The sequence below is a fragment of the Mytilus californianus genome, unplaced genomic scaffold, assembly GCF_021869535.1.
Source record: "Mytilus californianus isolate M0D057914Y unplaced genomic scaffold, xbMytCali1.0.p SCAF_12, whole genome shotgun sequence".
Lineage (NCBI taxonomy): Eukaryota > Metazoa > Mollusca > Bivalvia > Mytilida > Mytilidae > Mytilus > Mytilus californianus.
This window is the reverse complement of record NW_026262604.1, coordinates 6,331,269-6,353,347: the sequence shown is the minus strand read 5'-3', so window position 1 is coordinate 6,353,347 and position 22,079 is coordinate 6,331,269. Positions and strand designations below refer to the sequence as shown.

The 22,079-nt window shown below is 31.7% G+C and overlaps 1 protein-coding gene across 1 annotated transcript in view; it reads right to left on the bottom strand.

Annotated features, from left to right (window-relative positions):
• Window positions 1-5,949: 5,949 nt before the first annotated feature.
• Window positions 5,950-22,079, bottom strand: part of LOC127721260 (zinc finger protein 260-like) — a 33,292-nt gene continuing 17,162 nt past the window's right edge. The window contains exon 2 of the mRNA XM_052227936.1: window positions 5,950-8,788. Within this exon, the coding sequence (XP_052083896.1) occupies window positions 6,767-8,539 (1,773 nt within the window). The 5' untranslated portion in view covers window positions 8,540-8,788 and the 3' untranslated portion in view covers window positions 5,950-6,766. The remainder of the gene's footprint in view (window positions 8,789-22,079) is intronic.

The window sequence follows — 22,079 nt, the reverse complement described above, 5'->3', positions numbered from 1 at the left end:
TCTACTTATGAGTTTGAATGTCCATTAATTTTCTACCCTTGAGTTTGAATGTCCATTAATTTTCTACTTATGAGTTTGAATGTCCATTAATTTTCTACCCTTGAGTTTGAATGTCCATTAATTTTCTACTTATGAGTTTGAATGTCCATTAATTTTCTACTTATGGGTTTGAATGTCCATTAATTTTCTACCCTTGAGTTTGAATGTCCATTAATTTTCTACTTATGAGTTTGAATGTCCATTAATTTTCTACCCTTGAGTTTGAATGTCCATTAATTTTCTTCCCTTGAGTTTGAATGTCCATTATTTTCTACCCTTGAGATTGAATGTCCATTAATTTTCTACTTATGAGTTTGAATGTTCATTAATTTTCTACTTATGAGTTTGAATGTCCATTAATTTTCTACTTATGAGTTTGAATGTCCATTAATTTTCTACCCTTGAGTTTGAATGTCCATTAATTTTCTACTTATGAGTTTGAATGTCCATTAATTTTCTACTTATGAGTTTGAATGTCCATTAATTTTCTACCCTTGAGTTTGAATGTCCATTAATTTTCTACTTATGAGTTTGAATGTCCATTAATTTTCTACCCTTGAGTTTGAATGTCCATTAATTTTCTACTTATGAGTTTGAATGTCCATTAATTTTCTACTTATGGGTTTGAATGTCCATTAATTTTCTACCCTTGAGTTTGAATGTCCATTAATTTTCTACTTATGAGTTTGAATGTCCATTAATTTTCTACCCTTGAGTTTGAATGTCCATTAATTTTCTTCCCTTGAGTTTGAATGTCCATTATTTTCTACCCTTGAGATTGAATGTCCATTAATTTTCTACTTATGAGTTTGAATGTCCATTAATTTTCTACTTATGAGTTTGAATGTCCATTAATTTTCTACTAATGAGTTTGAATGTCCATTAATTTTCTACTTATGAGTTTGAATGTCCATTAATTTTCTACTTATGAGTTTGATTGTCCATTTGGTATCATTCGCTTTTCTTTTTTTTCACATGAGTTGTACCTCTAGTGTATTTTTTAATTCAAACCCCTTGAGTTGAAATAGTCCCTTCACATGAGTTGTAATGTATTTTAAATTTGAATCAAAATGAGTTGTACTGTATTTTGAATCTGATTAACATGAGTTGTACGTGAAGTGTATATTCAAATTTGATACCCCTGAGTTGTTTTTAATTCTTAGTGTAAACATATTTTATCATAGAAATCGTCTCCTTTTAATTAAAAAAAAACCAAAAAAAACCAGAAGATATGTTTAAATGCTGTCAATGAATACTATAATATAACTATTATAAGTAGTTACATTTGTATGTATATAAATAGCCAAAAAAAAGCGGGGTTTTATTGGGTGGGTGGTAAAGGTATTTAAATAAATCAGATTGTAATCAAAGAAAGGTACAATTTTTCTTTATTAGGGAGGGGTGAATAAATATAATTATTAGACTTTGATGGGTGTATATATCAATTTTTGAACAACTTTGATTTTAAATTTATTTGCTTTTAGTTTATTGGAGCCAAAAAGCAAAACATTGGTTAGAATTCTGATAGGGATTTCTAGGTTATGTGTGTGCCTCTGATGAGGTACATTGAATCTTTTGCAATTTGATAAATATAAATTCTACCTCTGTATCGAGTTTGATATTTATCCCCTCGAGACAGTTAGATTCGCTGGGCGTTTTAAATACTTAAAATCAAATATCGAAAGTGTATAAATATCGTAATGCATTAAATTTGGAAATGGAATCTGTTTCGATCTATAATGATTTTAGACGATATGCAGACAATCAAAAAAATCTTTTTTTTTCGAATGATCTTCAAAAAGATGTGTGTTTTCTTAGTGACGTCATTAGGCATAGTCACCTTTTTCATGACGTCACAATAGGAATTTCAAAGAAAAGCAAGAAAACTTGACGTTATAATCGAATTTTTACCAATGACGTACTGAGATCAAACGAACCACACGTTGATTAAAAAAATATAACCAACGAGTCAGGAAAAGGATAAATCGGGTAAGAATTAGAAAAATAGTGCTTCATTGTTTCTGTGTCTTAAACAAACATACTTTGGGGAATGTATCAAGTTTCTGTCATAGAGGTGTTTGTTGAGTCCGGTATAGTTCATTCTTATTCTTGCATTCCATATTTGACTAATCAGGTGGGAACCAGAAAAATGAACTACAGACCTGAATTTCACGTTTACTTTTGAAATAATTTTTGAAGGCGAGATGGGATGGACTATTGAAAACATTAGCATTACGAGAATTATATGCATGTAATTACGGAAACGTTCAGGTAAAATATTATTAAGATAAATTGGAGTTATATTAATTGTGCAAATATGCAAGTCTGTTGTCCTCCCGTCATTCCTTTATGTTAAATTTTCCATCCTGTTTTCCTCATAAAGTAAATTGATTGATGTTAACTCTGTTAGTCAAAATCCTTGCTGCCTCTATTTGGACGCTTTTTATTTTACAGTGTCCGTTCCATTACATGAAAACGCTTTGATGATTTTTTTTTCAAATTTACATATGTTGTTTCCTGTGACTAAATTAAGGTCGAGTTCAATTTTCACGATTCTAGCTTCTCTTTTTGTTGAGTTATCGCCCTTTTTAATATTCAAAAGTGGTATTTATAATGTGATTGAGTTATTTCTCTTTGTACAGAAATTAAAAAACTTATCTTTAAATGATCCATTCGTTTGATGTGTTTGAACTTTTGATTTTACCATTAGCTTAGGGACTTTCCCTTTTAAATTTCCCTCGGAAATCGGTATTTTTGTGATTTTACTTTCTTCCATATACCACATATAAACGAAAATTAAACCTTGCTCGGCTGAACCATGAAATGAGGTCGTGTGGTCATATTAAAACTGTCTGATTGGCATGTGGATCTTGCAAGGTACGCACATACGAAATATAGTTATCCTATTACTCATGATAAAAAGGAATTGACGTTACAAATTTTTATTTAAAGTAGTCACAGAACTTGAAAATGAGGTCAAGGACAATACACAAAGTATGAAGCATCCAGGCCTTCCGCCTTCTAAATGTAAAGCTTTTAAGAAGATAGTTAACACCGCCACCGTCGCCGCCGCCTGATCACTACCATATGTCGAGCTTTCTGCGACAAAACAAACAAACCGAGAAACGATCAACACTTATGATCCACACCAACAAACAACAACCACTGACCAACAAGTTCTTGACATACGGTAGGTGTAAACAAATACAGCGGGTTAACACCTTTTCTAAGGCGCCAACCGTCACAGTCGCTAATTTATTTTGAGGAAGCTGGTGAACCTCGAGAGTAAAGCATACCTTTGAATGATATCAAGCATTATCTTATCTCCTATACATTTCTAGGAATATGATTGGTTAAAAACAACCGCGTGGAGACCGTGCAAACCCCATATGAGGTAAGTAGGCGGGGCTTATTTCAATACACGGTTAGAAGTGGTGTAACGTCCCTTTATAAAAAGAACACGGTGTTGAGGAAACAATCCTTGTCAATTAAGATTGGAATAGATGAAACTTGCCACAAGCAGTCTTCACATGTGTTTTTTTTTATATGTATTTCCATTTGTATCCATCTGATGAGTTAAGCCTTTTTCAACTGATCTTTATACTTCGTTCTTATATTGTACTAGTACACCACTGTCCCAGGTTAGGGGGAGGGTTTGGATCCCGCTAACATGTTTACCACCTTAACATTCTGTATGTATGTGCCTGTCCCAAGTCAGGAGCCTGTAATTCAGTGGTTGTCGTTTGATGCTGTGTTACTTATTTGTTTTTTGTTCATTTTTTGTACATTGTTTGGGCCACTAGTTTTCTCGTTTGAATAGTTTTACATTTGTGATTTCGGGGCATTTTATTGCTGAATATGCGGTATGGACTTTGCTCATTGTTGAAGACCGTACGGTGACCTATAGCTGTTAATTTCTGTGACATTTGGTCTCTTGTGGAGAGTTGTCTCACTGGCATTCATACCACATTTTCTTTTTTATATTCAACTCAGAACTTCATTCAAGACAGGCTAATGAAAAACTTTACTTGATAATGAACAAAATTTTGCAAACTAATTCCTAAAATTTTATTGTACACTTGGTCTTCCTCATTGTAATGGTCACACAAGCTTTTCGGTGGTTTAACTAAGAATTTTCTACCTCAGGAATATATTACCTCAGCTGTATTTAGCAAAACTTTTAGGAAATTTTGGTCCTGAATATGCTCTTCAACTTCGTACTTTATTTGACCTTTTTAACTTTTTTTATAATTCGAGCGTCACTGATGAGTCTTTTGTGGACGAAACATGCGTCTGGCGCAAATACAAAATTTTAAACCTGGTATCTATAATGAGTTTATTTATATCCTATGTCATTGCATATCTCAATTTGTTCATATAATGCAACATAATTCATGCAAGAATCAAAATTTAATTGTATAATAATATAAAACACATAATAATTACGATGTTTCATTTTCAACATGATAAATATACAATGATGTACAGATTGTTTCCTGCTTCCAAAAAAAAACAACGAAGAGATAACTGCAGTCTCAGTTTTATATAACACAAATATAGACTGTAGTGTCCCGATTACTTAGGTTAAGAATGTTAAAAATTTAAATAATAAACAATACTGATAATTCACTACATATATTTTTATGGTACATTTTCCATGCAAGCTTATATGAAATTCGTACTTCGTTGAACACTTAAATATGTTAAATTCATGGTAAAAGTATATAAAAAAATCTTTAACGATTGGAAACCAAGAAATAATAATGAATTCACACTTTTCATTTCCATTTAGCCACAAACAGTAAAAAATGACATTCTAATGCTCTAATGCAATTCCTTTGTAACGATAATTTTCATTGGACGCTGACATATATTTCAAAGGGTAATATTCCGCGTTCTACCAGTCGGTCACCGAGAAAGCCCCAATTTGAATTCTGATTTTTTTATCGTATGTAATTTCTCAAAAAAATGAACAAGAAAGTCACATTTTATGCCTTCATTTTGTCAATATGGAAAACTTTTAAAATACACTACAAGTACAACTCATGTAAATAGATTTTAAATTACACTACAAGTATAACTCATGTAAATTAAATTCTAAAATACACTACAAGTACAACTCATGTAAATAGATTTTAAAGTACACTACAAGTATAACTCATGTAAATTAAATTCTAAAATACACTAAAAGTACAACTCATGTAAATATATTTTAAAATACACTACAAGTTCAACTCATGTATTTAAGATTTACAACTCAACTCAGATGATTAAAATTTAAATATACATAGAGTCATGAGAATTAGATTTAAACTACACTACATTTCAACTCTTGGAAATTAGATTTAAAATACACCGCAACTCGGTTGATTAAAATTTAAAATATAGATCACCTCATGTGAATTATATTTACAATACACAGCATGTTAATTAAACTTGAAAAAACTCTACAAGTGAATTAGATTTAAAATACACTACAACTCATATGAATTAGATTAACAATATGCAGCATGTTAATTAAACTTGAAAAAAAATCTGCATGTTATGCGATGAATTAGATTTGAAAACACTACAACTCAAAGGAATAAATTTTGAAATAAACAACAAATCATGTGAATAAGATTTTAAAATACAACTCATTGGGAATACATTTTAAAATACACTATAACTCATGTGGACTACTTGAAATACATTAAAACTCATGGAGATTAAATTCAAAAATACACTAATAGTTGAGGGGAGTAAATTTTAAAATACACCTACTACAACTACAAGTTATGTGGATTAAATCTTAAAATACTACACAACACAAGAGATAAAATTATAAAATACACCACAACTCAGGCAAATTAGATTTAAAACATACTCAGCTCATGTTGAATTTATCTAAAATACACTATAACTCGTGCATGTCGTGTGAATAAGTTTTAAAATACCCAACAAGTTAACTGATTACATCTGAATACAATCATTACCACACGTCCATTGAATGAGTCCAAATGTCAAAATCAAAGTTCTTGTAAGCACAGAAGGGTAAAGATTGCGTTAATTTTATCAGTGGGAAGTAAATTTAAATATTGCATTGTCAATGAAGCTAGTTGATTCAACTCCTATCTGGACAATGGGAGATAACTCCAATTTTTAAAGATGACTTTAACAATGATATTATTTATATTTTTAGAACAGATATTAGATTCCTCCACCTTGCAAAAGTTATGTAATTTTCTTGACATGTGGAACATTGTTTTGTGACTTGAATATCTGAGCATATATTAAATTAATAAATTTCCTGTTCATGGATAGGATGTATATAATGTTATGATCAATGCACTTTATTTTGTGTATCAAAAAGGTAGTGATAAGCCTTGGAGGATTTAGATATCAAGTCAGTAACATAGGGTTTTGATTGTATTTCATGCAATCTTTACCCAAAAAATAAATATAATTAATTCAATAATATAAATATGCAAACTTGTAGTTTAAATGAATTATAACCTCAACACAAGATTAATATTTACTTCATGCAAAACTTTGATAAACATACACTTGATAATAAACACTTGATAACGGACTATATGGTGTGGTTTTTTTCAATGTTGAAGGCCGTACAGTTGGATGGTTTGATTGCTTATATCCATTACATTTAAAGTTTTTTGGCAATAATATCACATATTAATTAATAATTATCTGTCAATTCAGTCAACATGGTCGAGTATGTGCTGTCATGTTATTCTGAAACTGTTGGTCCAGGAATGTTAGTCCACAAAGTCACTAGTATGTAATTTATGTGTTTATCAAAGCTTGTTTTGTATTTAAACACTTTACAACATATATCACAATTATAAGAGTTATCGCCTGTATGTAATTTTATGTGATTATCAAAGCTTACTTTGTGTTTAAACATTTTACAACATACATTACATTTATACGGTGTCTCACCTGTATGTTTTCTCATGTGTGTAGTCAAGTGGGTACTAGTATTACACCCTTTGCCACATACATCACATTTATAAGGTCTATCACCAGTATGTGTTATCATGTGTATTTTTACGTCGCCTCTTACATTGAATCCTTTACCACAAACATCACATTTATATGGTTTATCATCCGTATGTATTCGCATGTGTTTAGTTAAGTTCCCTTTATGACTAAACCCTCTAAAACATAAATGACATTTGTAAGGTTTATCACCAGTATGGTTCCTCATGTGTATCATAAAATGGCCTTTCTGATTGAACCCCTTACAGCAAACATCACATTCATAGAGATTGTCACCTGTGTGTGTTCTCATGTGTACAGTTAACTTGCCCTTATCAATATAGCTTTTGCAACATACATCACATTTATAAGGTTTGTCACCAGTATGTGTTCTCATGTGGTTAGTAATGGTGCCTTTTTGTCTGAACTTTTTACAGCAAACATCACATTTATGAGGTTTATCACTAGTTACTGGCCCAGTATGTAATTTCATGTGTTTATTTAAGCTTCCTCTTTGACTAAAAACTTTGTAACAAACATCACATTTATAAGGTTTTTCACCAGTATGTGTTCTCATGTGTGCAGTTAGGGTGCTTGGATCTATACACTTTCTACCACATACATCACATTCAGTAGGTTTCTTTCCAATGTGTGTTTTCTTTATGTGTAACTGTAATAAACCATTCAAATTATATTCTAAACCACAGTCATTACATTTAAATTGTTTACTATTTCCTTTATGTGATTCCATGTGTTTAGTAAAATGCCCTTCACGATTAAACTTTCTACAACATAAATCACATTTATAAGGTTTGTCACCTGTATGTGTTCTCATGTGTACAGTTAAAGTGCCTTTATTATTAAACCTTTTGCAACAGACATCGCATTTGTAAGGTTTTTCACCAGTATGTGTTCTCATGTGGATAGTTAAGATGCTTCTTCTATAGAACCCTTTACAGCAAATATCACATTTCAAAGGTTTATCACCAGTATGTATTTGTATGTGTTGAGCCAAGTTTCCTTTGGCTTTAAACCTTTTACAACATACAACACATTTATAAGGTTTATCACCAGTATGTGTTCTCATGTGAGTCTGTAAACGTTTTTCCATGGTATGTGTTTTCATATGGGTTTTTAAGATGCCTTTTGTACTGAACTCTTTACCACATATTTCACATTTATAAGGTGTGTCAGCACTGTGTTCTCTCATATGTATAAGTAAATAAGGTTCTCGAAAGAAGGTTTTATCACATACACCACATACAAATGGTTTATCAGATGTTTGTGTTCTCGTTTGTCCTTGCAATTCAGAATTCTCTGAATCACTTTCTGCTTTGGTATCTCCATCAAATTCAAAAGGTTTAATCCCTGTATGTATTCTCAATTTTGAATTACAACTCCATTCTTCATCATACACAGTTTGTTCCTCAATTTTACATCTTGTTTGATCCTGTGGTGCATGGCAATGAGTCAGATCAAGGGAGATAATTGTATCAGAAGTTTTAACTTCGTTATTAGACATAGCTTATAATGTAGTTCTTTGTCTGTCTGTTTGTCTGTCTGGTAATGAATATCTCTATTTCTTCTGTACGTTGTTCATCTTAGAAATGATTTACTTTAATGGTATATTCTCAATCGGTAATCCTCAGGTGAATCCGCTACTATCTACTAGATGAAGGTACGGAATCGGCCGAGTTGTGACGAATGGGTATACAGTCAGAAAAGGAGAGACAACCATGGAAATACTTATTGACATTGGTGTTCTTGTAGGCTGAAAATATATAATTATGTATTGATTTACTTTATTATTTCACCCATGTCACAACCCATAATTATCATAGGTTCTTGGGGGAAGGATAATTTTGTTTTTTAATTCCTCTGCCTTCTTTTTTTTTTACAAAATCCATTTTTTTATGGTTTTTCTATCAATTTCAATTATGTTCATGTTGTTCTGTGTTATATGAACATAAAGATTCTAGAAATACTTGTATATTTTACTATCACTTCCAAGTTTACTATAACCCAGAGAGGTCACTGATATATTATATAGAGACTGAAGAAAAACAAAAAATAACAGAATTGGAAAAAGGGGGATGGCTAACAATAAATATCCTATCCCAAGTACATGTACCTATATACATGTACAATAAATATCAACCCATGTTACTGGGATAGCACTTTACTTACAGTTTTCTCTATTTTCCGATTGATTGTTTTTGCTTAATTACAACAAGTGCCCTATTTTCAGGATAAAAAAATTGATGTAATGAGTATTAAACATGTATGTATCTGAATAGGAGTCTGACTACTTTTTTTTAATATAACCAAATACAATGTAGTTCAAATATTTTATTGGTTTTTAATACAGTATTACAAATTTAGATTGATTAACAGATTAAATCTTCTGATCAGTATATATAAAGAACATGAAGAAATTACCAACTGAAATTTGTTTTTTTTTAAAATAGGTACAAATACATGCAAAGATGTTTATATTTTAGTGTCAAGAATTTTGGTTTCATTATATGGGATATATCTTCATAACAAAATACTCACATTACCATTTCTTGTGAATGTATTTTTTTTCTTTCAAAACTGTCTTTTATCTGAATTTCTTCATAAAAAAACCCATTTTTTCAATATTAGACAAGTTTTTTTTTAACTGAATATTGTATTTTTTTCCCCTCTTATTTTTAAACGGAACCGATAATTTGTTTTATAAACTCGGTCTCCTTAACCCCTTTTTTCCGCATAGTCTAATAATAAGATATATATATATAATAATCAATAAAATGCTATTGTGTTTTTAGTAAATTAATGAATGATTTTTTTTCTTGTTTAAATTGCCATGGATATAAAGGCTATGAATGGGTCACCATTTATGAGGATATAAATTGGGTTTACAGAGAGAATAATGTGGGGGAAAAGTCAGATTAGGAACAGGACCAAAAACTTAACAAAATAAAAAGATTATGAAATATAAAGAATAGATTGATTGGTTGTTGTTGCTTTATGTCCAGTGGCAAGTATTTCATGCATGTTTAGGACAAATTAATATTAGAGAACAACGAAAAAAGAATAGAGTCAGAGACATATATACACGTATATATGTTTCTGATAGAGTGAAATGGTGAAAAAATAAGACAGAAATATATAAACGATGATCTGATGAGCCTGCGCCCACCCTCCCCTCTAACACACACACCAACACCATTATCACCCCCACTCGTATATATACATCTTAAAACAAATATCTAATTTTGGTTTAATGGTGCCCGAGTTATCATAAATTAAAAAACGGTCAGATTGACTTATTTTTCGGTCCGATTTAACTCGGGCCGAGTTGTCCCATACACCTTATCGCTATTTAGTCCAATCCGGAAAAAACAGTCATTTAGACAACTTCCTGTTTGGGTCAACAGGCCGCAAACAAAGGTCATCAGTAACGAGCTGAGGGAGGGAAAAATTTAGAAAGCGATCAATAGGAAACTTTGATAGATTATGATCCACTTTTTCCAAACTCAAATTAAAGTCAAAAAAATATTGTGTTTGTAGTATTTACGATGTTTTAAACAGGTCTCATTAAAAAGTATCATGCATGGTGCATACACCTTTTCGCTATTTGTCCGCCATTACTGGACATCACAAAAGTTCCCGTAAAATTTTGACGTCATAATAGAAAATGTCTGACGCCACAATGGAAAAGTGATTGTTGTATGACGTCAAAAGTTCGAGCGGGACAGATTCTCGGGTCAAGCGGGAATAGCGATAAGGTGTATTGTTTAAACAGGGTCCCAGATAGCGTCAACTGGATGAAAAAGTTGTGTAATTTTAGAACTTATCCGGAATGGAATAAATAGCGATTAGGTGTATTGTCGTCTATAGGAGATTTTACGGAATTCCCTTTTCCGCGCTTGCGCAATGAACTGGCCGTCAAAATCCGCCATACTTGTTATTGTTGTTGTCATGGGCGGGAAAAGATAAATAATGGAAAGAGAAAAAAAGTTGTCTCCGTATGCGTACGGGTTACCGGCTGAGGCAAGAATAAGATATAGTGAAAAGTTAACTTTCAACAAAGGAACCGAAACCCTCCCTGATCCATACACAGTTCCCAATTCTGAATGGGTGAACGACCCGAGTATGTGGCCTGAACTTGACTTCGGTCAAGTTTATCTGTACCTAATTGAAACTCCGGCCATGTTTAGCAAAAGTTCTATGAAAGCATATAAAAGCTTAGAAGCATATAGGTAGAGTCACTTATTTTTTTTCCGCGTTTCAACATTGAATGAGAGAACGACCATTTAATTTGAAAAGGGTATCTGGGCACCAGTTTAACAAAATGGGGAAGATCCTCATAAACGAGTGGCACTCGCATTTATGGGTATTAAAGTAAACCCCCTAACCAGAATCAATATTCAGTGGTAGAAATATAAACTTTGAATTTTATGGCATGTTCTGCCAAATGACAATGTTTTGCCCTAAGTAAAGACACCATAACAGAATCACATCATATGCTTGGGTCCCCTTTTTTCAACAACTATCCAGACTTACAAATGTAGTTTATTTGGCACCATCAGTGCATTTAAATCAAAACTAGCTACTTAAATAATAATCTTTAATTTTATCCAATAAAACATGAATATTCTAACATTTTATATACATGAAAAAGAATTTTTGAGCATAAAATAAGTACATGTATCCCCTTCCACATTAGATGGTTGTTCTCAGGCTGTTTTTTTTCTTACGATTTAAAATTATTAATTTTCAGTGTTGTATAAATTTACTCATTTTGTAAGCCCTATTTTTTGGCCTTCTATAGCTCAAATTGTATGATTCTGCTCATTGTAGCTATAGACAGTTGTACTTTCACATAGATATAGAGTTTTTCACAACTTTTGGTGAATGTCTGTTTAGTAAGCTTTCAATCCACATCTCCTTATCTATTTACTGTTAAGTGATGCTATTGGTACAGTGAACAGCAAGATGATGTCTCTTTTACTGTAACTGTGTAGAAATTCAAAATATAGTCCCATTAAGAGGATATGAATGATCATTAATCATCAATGCTTTTGAGCGCAGAAGGGTGGGGACAAGGGCGGCTGCCCTTCTATTTAGGGCAGGCGGGAACACTGATAATTGTTTGCACACCTTTTCACCTTATGCAGACTTTGACTTGTGTTCAACCTTCCAACTTAACTTTGTCCTAGCTTATTTTTTTAGTCTATAAATGTAGTTGATTTAAGATGAGGGATTATCATACCTGCTTCAACAAAAGATGAGTTAAAATGTCAAGTTTTTAATCAATTTGTCATATTATCATCGACTCAGACTCATATAATTTAGAAAATCATATTACATGTATTATTGTTTTGATTAACTAGCATAGACATTTCTGTCATTTTCATTGTTGAGTTTATGACCTTGGGGATGACCAGAACTCTTTACACACTAATATTTATCAATTCTGAGGGAGGATAACCTTAGGAATCATGTGTGCATAACATGGTATGTATATTATTATCCTATTTAGATTAGGGTGGGGATTGTTATCAACAAACAGACTAAATTAATGGCCTGAAGTTGGACATTTCTCATGGCATGCATGTGTACAAGCCATTTTCTTGAAAGTTAAGCAAGTCAGATGCAGTCTTGAATTTCAAAAAGTTTGGATTGCTGTTCCTGGTATGTGGGTTCGATTCCCACCCAAGGCTTACATTTACTATGTTACTTGTACCCATACTATATATTAATGCATGAAATTGTTCAGTTTTTTACATGTTAAAATTGTTAAAAATTTCTTCAAATTTAGTGTTTGACATCGTTTGTTATCTTTAAAAATCTGAATGTCATTTATTATTTACAAGAAAATATTTAAATATTTTTATACATGCATTTGATAAGATAATTAATGACATCATTTACATGATTTTTTTCCTATTCAGTATTTCAGTCAAATTAACTTTATCATAAATATGGGTACACATAACATTTTTGCTGGTGCAAATGGAGGAAACTGCCTTGTGCCTCCACCAGGAATATCAATCCAAAGTTGTGAAAAATATTTCTAGTAAATTAAATATATATAAATATATATATATATTATAAAGAAAATTATTTATGCATATTCAAAGTACATTTGAAAAAAAAAAAATTAAATTTAAGCTTACAAAACTATATTTTTGTCTGACTTTTCTACTGTTATTTTATATTTTCAAACTATTACTCAGAAGTATGTTTTCTTATTGTACTTATTCAGGTATGTTGAAAGTGGTCATGTAGACCAGATAAAGATTTATGACGTCAACGGAAGTCCTTTCTGTTTTTTGAAAGCTGATGTAATAGGGTCGATGAAAATCCGGGACAAACCACACCAACCTTGAGTCTGCCTAGCTAAAGATACAGCAGACATTTATTGTGCACATTGTACATGTCTAGCAGGGTATGGTTAATTTGGGTATAAATTTTATTCTAATGCAATTATTTTGTATCAATGGTTCTGATTGGATGACAATGAGTGTAAAATTCTCTATTTCCCTGTCTGTAACTAAGGAAACAGACATTTGGATACCGGAATGTATTGACATGTGATTTCTTCAATAATAAGCCAAAAAAACTAACATTTTGCATTTAGAATAAAATTGAGAATGGAAATGGGGAATGTGTCAAAGAGACAACAACCCGACCATAGAACAGACAACAGCAGAAGGTCACCAACAGGTCTTCAATGCAGCGAGAAATTCCCGCATTCTTTTTATCAAGTTTTATTACATTCTGAAGCGGACAAGAAGTTAGAAAACGTCCGGTGTTTGCGTTTGATGCTGGAAGCATACCTATGATGTCACCTACTTTAGGCACCAAAGAAGATACATGTCACATCATTCGCGGAATTTTCGTTTAATGAATATTTTACACTGAAATAATGACTAAACTTGAATGACTTGTTTATTTTGCATTTGAATAAAGATAACTGTATTGTATTTGAAGCTTTGCGGACATCCATCCGCAGTTTTACTGTCGCAAATATCTGTTTACCAGCCTCAGCTACGCGTCACCAGGTAAAATATATTAGCGACAGTAAAACTACCGATGGACGTCCGCAAAGATTACAATACAATACAGTTATCTCTAAATTTTATTTTCGTCCTGAATATGCATGAAATATTTGCCACTGGACATTAAGGAACCAACAATCAATCAATCAATCAATTTTATTCATTTTGAAAAATTGCTCAACTTATTTTTTTAATGACCCACTTGGGCATTACTCCATTATGAATAATATTAAAACAAATGCAATTTAAATGGCTTACAATGTATCACAGTCAAATGTAGATCTTTGAAATATTCTTCATTTGCACATGAAATACAATCATTTTTATTCTTTTTAAGCATCATTACAGTAATTCAGGTCAGATATTTGTAACAAACATAAGAAATCATATTCCAAAATTTTTGTTTTACTTGAAATCAATGAGCAAAATATAAGCTCTTTCCAATTCAAATCATGTCCAGCTTTCATATGATCATGATGATATCATTTGTTTGGAAAGAGTTCAATATGGCACCCCCACGTAATAAACTGTAATACATTATTGTGTTCTTTTAGTATGGTGGGGGCCATATGGAACTCTTACCCTTTGTTTCATAATTTCTAGCCAAATTCATTCACATGGAATGGTAAAACACGGGTTACATTGGGACTGATGTTCCTAATGATATTTATAGTCATACAAATCAATATATAATGTATACTTGTTACTGCTTTCTGTCTGACAAAAAGTCAAGATATCTTTCTTCAAACATAATATTCATTATATTAAATGAATTGGACCTTAATGTTGTTTTATTCTTAGACAATTTATAGCAATGCATATATATAGTATAGATGCCTTTCTTTTACATAAAATTGGGAATGGAAATGGGGAATGTGTCAAAGAGACAACAACCCGACCATAGAGCAGAAAACAGTCGAAGGCAACCAATGGGTCTTCAATGCAGCGAGAAACTCCCGCACCCGGAGGCGTCCTTCAGCTGGCCCCTAAACAAATATGTAAACTAGTTCAGTGATAATGGACGTCATACTAAACTCCAAATTATACACAAGAAACTAAAATTAAAAATGATACAAGACTAACAAAGGCCAGAGGCTCCTGACTTGGGACAGGCGCAAAAATGCGGCGGGGTTAAACATGTTTTTTGAGATCTCAACCTTCCCTCTAAAAAAACGTACAACAGTACGCTCAGTTCAAGAGAAGTCCGAGTCCGAGTCCGATGTCAGAATAGGAAACAAAAGAAAATAAACAAAATGACAATAATACATAAATAACAACAGACTACTAGCAGTTACTGACATGCCAGCTCCAGACCTCAATTAAACATGTATATTTAAAACAAGAATCTGTCCATAGTAAACAGATGCCCCACTCACACTACTGGACCGTGAAATTGGTGTCAAAACACTAATTCGGCATTATAATTCTCATATCTTAGGGAACATGTGTGCTAAGTTTCAAGTTGATTGGACCTCAACTTCTTTAAAAACTAACTTGACCAAAAACTTTAACCTGAACTGGAACGGATGGGCGCACAGACCGAAAAAAATTATGCCCATAATTTGGGCATAAAAATGTATGTAGCTCTCTAAATGCCTTTTGATTACTTTTGTCATTTGGTTTGCTGTCTCATTGATTTTGTTTCCCATATCTCCTTTTATTCATATCAATATAATGTGTTAGGATATGACTGAAAAATTACAATATGTCTAGAGGCAGAAAATACACCTTTCTACAGTTAAATTTGACCTAACCAAATTGGACATTTCACACGAAGAATGCATTTTTATTTAATTCTATCATAATGGTCTTCTGAACAAGTAGCATAGAAACTAAACAAAAGCAAATTTAGGAAAAATATCCACGTCATTTGAACTCTGGTGGATAGCTTTCTCATTGGCAATCATACCACATCTCCTTAATATTTTAGATAGTACAATATATGTTGACTGGTGATTGCTTTATACCGAATACTGTGGCAAATACTAGATATGCTTTATTACATTTAATTCAGATTGGGAGAAATGTGCAGTCACATTGCTGCAGTTCTGTTTAAAATAGAGTTAGGAGTTAGATATGGTGTGACACAAAAATCAGTTACTAGTGAAGAATGTAAATGGAACAAAGTTTTTAGAAAACAGGTATAATTTATAATATAGGAGTTGGACTTCTTCTTTTGAGTATTTTTGATCTACACTAAAAAAAAACAATACTGTGGTGGAAAGGCTATGTATCACATAATAGATGATACTGATTGGTTGAGTTGTGACCCTGATTTTGTTAGTTTTCCAGTAAATAAATAAATACGCACACTATTTTCTGATGTTGATTATTAAAAATTGTATACAATATTCAAACAATTCATAACAACATCACTTCTTTACTATGTAACCATCAATAATTCCACACTTTCTTCTCTCACTCAAACCATTTAATGATTATTCAACTTAATCATTTGGTAATGAAAATATTGATAAAATAAAAATTCAGCAATTTTTCTATTTGTAAACACGCATAACTCTAGAAAGGTTGTGTATATGTTTTATAACATTTGGTTGAGACAAACTAAAGTTAGAGAACGGAAACAAAAAATTCAGCAATTTTTATGTTTATATAGGGACATAACTCAAGAATGGTAAAAGTGACACCACCAAATTTCGTACTTAATCTGTATTATGTAGTAATAAGCATTGTGTATAAGTTTAGAGAATGGAAACGAAAAATTCAGCAATTTTTTTTTTGTAAAGGGGGCATAACCCTAGAACGGTAATCAAACAGCTTGTAAGCACTGAATGGTAAAGATTGCTTTAATTTATCAGTAGGAAGTAAAATTGAATATTGCATTGTATAAAGCATTGGTTGTAGTTGATTTAACTACCATTATGCACAAAGAAAGATAACTCCAATTTTCAAAGAAGACGATGAAATATTTTTAGGAATGAAGGATAAAGATTGCTTTTATTTATTAGTAGGAAGTAAAATTGAATATTATGCACAAAGAAAGATAACTCCAATTTTCAAAGTAGACTATGAAATATTTTTAGGAATGAAGGATAAAAATTGCTTTAATTTATCAGTGGAAGGCAAAATTAAACATTGCATCGTATAAAGCATTGATTGTAGTTGATTCAACTATAATATTGTACAAAGGAAGATAACTCCAATTTTAAAAATTACTTGATATTTAGAAAAAATTTTTTAGCAATTTTTCCATTCGTAAAGGGCATAACTCTAGAACAGTAAAAGTGACTGCACCAAAATTCAAACTTGATCTGTATATTGTGTTGATAAGCATTGTGTATAAGTTTCATATTATTTGTTTGAGGCAAACTTAAGTAAGAGAATGGAAACGAAAAAGTTAGCAATTTTTTCATTTGTAAAGGGGCATAACTCTAAAACGGTAAAAGTGACGCCACCAAAATTCAAACTTGATCTGTATTTAGTGGTAATAAGCATTGTGTTTAAGTTTCTTAACATTTGGTTGAGGCAAACTAAAGTTAGAGAACGGAAACAACTTTGGGACGTACGTACGTACAGACGGACAAGGGTAAAACTTAATGCTCCTACGCTACGGTGGGGGCATAAAAAAGGAAAATGTGTCCCCATGGACACAGATGATGCCCCACTTGCATACAACATTATAAAGGGACATAACTCAAAAATAATAATAAAATGCTTCGCTGGGGCGCAGCTTGATACGACCGCAGAGGTCGAACCCTGAACAGTTGGGGCAAGTATGGACACAAAATTCAAGCTTGATACAGCTATGACTTTGGATTGTCATTAAATATTTGACACAGCATAGGTTTCTGACACAGGATGAATGTGGTGTAAGAACTGGAAAAAATTTAATTTACCTATTATGGTGGAATATCCATAAACTAAATTGTTTGTTAATTTCAATATATCAAAGAATATGTAGAATTCAATGTTTGATGTAATGTAATAAAGTTGAAATTTGGACCGTTTTTGTTCAATGTGGACCAATTTGGTAACATGTATAAATAATCAAAAATCTAAATACATGGGAGCCCATTTAAATACATCATAAAGGTATTAAAATAGAAAGTGACATCATAGTCATGGCTAAAAATAAACAAAAATCCTTAATCAGCAACATTTAAAGTAATATCTAAAAATAAAATTCCTTTGTAACCATAAAAGCCCATTTAAATACATCATAAAGATATTAAAATAGATAAAATGCTTCGCTGGGGCGCAGCTTGATACGACCGCAGAGGTCGAACCCTGAACAGTTGGGGCAAGTATGGACACAACATTCAAGCTTGATACAGCTCTGAATTTGGATTGTTATTAAATATTTGACACAGCATAGGTTTCTGACACAGAAAGAATGTAGTCTAAGAACTTGAATTTTTTTAATTTACCTATTATGGTCCAATGTCCAAAATCAAAATACATGGCTAGATTCAGCATATCAAAGAACCGCATATATTCAATTTTTGTTAAAATCAAACAAAGTTTAATTTTGGACCCCAACTTGGACAAACTTGAAAACTGGGCCCATAATCAAAAATCTAAACACATGTTTAGATTCAGCATATCAAAGAACCCCAAGATTTCAATTTTTTCTAAAATCAAACTAAGTTTAATTTTGGACCCTTTGGACCTTAATGTAGACCAATTTAAAAAACGGGACTTAAAATTAAAAATCTAAATACACGGTTAGATTTGGAATATCAAAGAACCCCAATAATTCAATTTTTGATGAAATCAAACAAAGTTTAATTTTGGACCCTTTTGACCTCAATATGAACCAATTTGATAGCGGGCCCACAAATAAAAAATCTAAATTCATGGTTAGATTCAGCATATCAAAGAACCCCATATATTCAATTTTTGTTGAAATCAAAAAAAGTTTAATTTTGGACCCCAACTTGGACAAACTTGAAAACTGGGCCCATAATCAAAAATCTAAACACATGTTTAGATTCAGCATATCAAAGAACCCCAAGAATTCAATTTTTGCTAAAATCAAACTAAGTTTAATTTTGGACCCTTCGGACCTCAATGAAGACCAATTTAAAAAACGGGACCCAAATTAAAAATCTAAAAACACGGTTAGATTTGGCATATCAAAGAACCCCAATAATTCAATTTTTGATGAAATCAAACAAAGTTTAATTTTGTTCCCTTTTGACCTCAATATGAACCAATTTGATAGCGGGGCCCACAAATAAAAAATCTAAATACATGGTTAGATTCAGCATATCAAAGAACCTCATATATTCAATTTTTGTTGAAATCAAACAAAGTTAATTTTGGACCCCAATTTGGACCAACTTGAAAACTGGGCCCATAATCAAAAATCTAAATACATGTTTAGATTCAGCATATCAAGGAACCTCATATATTCAATTTTTGTTGAAATCAAACTAAGTTTAATTTTGGACCCTTTGGACCTTAATGTAGACCAATTTAAAAACGGGACTTAAAATTAAAAATCTAAATACACGGTTAGATTTGGAATATCAAAGAACCCCAATAATTCAATTTTTGATGAAATCAAACAAAGTTTAATTTTGGACCCTTTTGACCTCAATATGAACCAATTTGATAGCGGGCCCACAAATAAAAAATCTAAATTCATGATTAGATTCAGCATATCAAAGAACCCCATATATTCAATTTTTGTTGAAATCAAAAAAAGTTTAATTTTGGACCCCAACTTGGACAAACTTGAAAACTGGGCCCATAATCAAAAATCTAAACACATGTTTAGATTCAGCATATCAAAGAACCCCAAGAATTCAATTTTTGCTAAAATCAAACTAAGTTTAGTTTTGGACCCTTTGGACCTCAATGAAGACCAATTTAAAAAACGGGACCCAAATTAAAAATCTAAAAACATGGTTAGATTTGGCATATCAAAGAACCCCAATAATTCAATTTTTGATGAAATCAAACAAAGTTTAATTTTGTTCCCTTTTGACCTCAATATGAACCAATTTGATAGCGGGGCCCACAAATAAAAAATCTAAATACATGGTTAGATTCAGCATATCAAAGAACCTCATATATTCAATTTTTGTTGAAATCAAACAAAGTTAATTTTGGACCCCAATTTGGACCAACTTGAAAACTGGGCCCATAATCAAAAATCTAAATACATGTTTAGATTCAGCATATCAAAGAACCTCATATATTCAATTTTTGTTGAAATCAAACAAAGTTTAAATACTGGACCCTATCTTGGACCAACTTGAAAACTGGGCCCATAATCAAAAATCTAAACACATGTTTAGATTCAGCATATCAAAGAACCCCAAGAATTCAATTTTTGTTAAAATCAAACTAAGTTTAATTTTGGACCCTTTGGATCTTAATGTAGACCAATTTAAAAAACAGGACCCAAAATTAAAAATCTAAATACACTGTTAGATTTGGAATATCAAAGAACCCCAATAATTCAATTTTAGATGAAATCAAACAAAGTTTAATTTTGGACCCTTTTGACCTCAATATGAACCAATTTGATAATAGGGTCCACAAATAAAAAATCTAAATACATGGTTAGATTCAGCATATCAAAGAACCCCATATATTCAATTTTTGTTGAAATCAAACAAAGTTTAATTTTGGACCCCAATTTGGACCAACTTGAAAACTGGGCCAAAAATCAAAAATCTAAATACATGTTTAGATTCAGCATATCAAAAAACCTCATATATTCAATTTTTGCTAAAATCAAACAAAGTTTAATTTTGGACCCTTTGGACCTTAATGTAGACCAATTTGAAAACTGGACCCAAAATTAAAAATCTAAATACACTGTTAGATTCGGCATAACAAATAAATAAATGTGATCAAAGATTTTACAAATCTAATGTGCCATACTGTGCAATTAAAGATTACTTCTTGAAATTTTTCAATATTTGAAATTTGAAAAAAAAATAATATTTGAAGAATAATTCTTTTTAATTTCTGAAATCTGAAATGAGAAAAAATTGACCCCCCACAATTTCTTTTTATCCCCCCCCTTTTTTTCCCCAAAAAATTCTTTCCCTCAAGATATGGTCATAATCTCAATTCAAATTTCCAATGGAGTTGGCAACCATAATTACCCATTTAAATTTACCATAGTGCTAACTTAATCTATTTTATAATAGAATTAAAAATATAGTGTCAAATCTTTCATATGGATTTTTTTGTAAAAAAAAAGATGCAACATTTGCAGATATTTTTACTGGTCTTCCTTTATAAATATGCATTTCTTTAAACATAATTTATAAGCAGTGTAAGGGAAGTAACCGAAACGTTGTATTTGGATTACCTCCCTTACACTGTTTTAAATTATCTTTATTGTTCATTAACCATTACTTTATACATAATTTAAAAGCAGTGTAAGGGAGATAATTTCAATGATGTATTTGATTTATCTCCCTTACACTGCTTTAAATTATGTTTTGTATTAAAGTATTTGTCCATTAACCAGGACAACCTTGTTTTTCCCCCTTTTTTGCCTCTAATTCCTAAACGGTTTGAGCCATAACCCCCCAAAGCAAATCCTAACCATCCCTTTGTGGTATGGAAACTTGTAGTATAATTTCAGAGAGATCCATACACCGTTCCACAGTTATTGTCTGGAAACTAGAAAATGCTTATTTTTTGCCCCTTTTTGGCCCCTAATTCCTTAACTGTTGGTACCATAACCCCCAAAATCAATCCCAACCTTCCATTTGTGGTATTTAACCTTATGGTCAAATTTCAAAAAGATCCATTCACTTAAACTAAAGTTAGAGTGCGAAAACCAATGTGTCTTCGGACGACGCCGGACGACGCCAGACGACGACGACGACGACGACGACGACGACGACGACGCCAACGTCATACCAATATACGACCACAAATTTTTTTTGCGGTCGTATAAAAATGACATCATAGTCATGGCTAAACATAGCTAAAAACCCTTAATCAGCATCATTTAACAGTAATATCTAAAAATGGAAATTACATCACAAAGATATTAAAATAGAAAATGACATCATA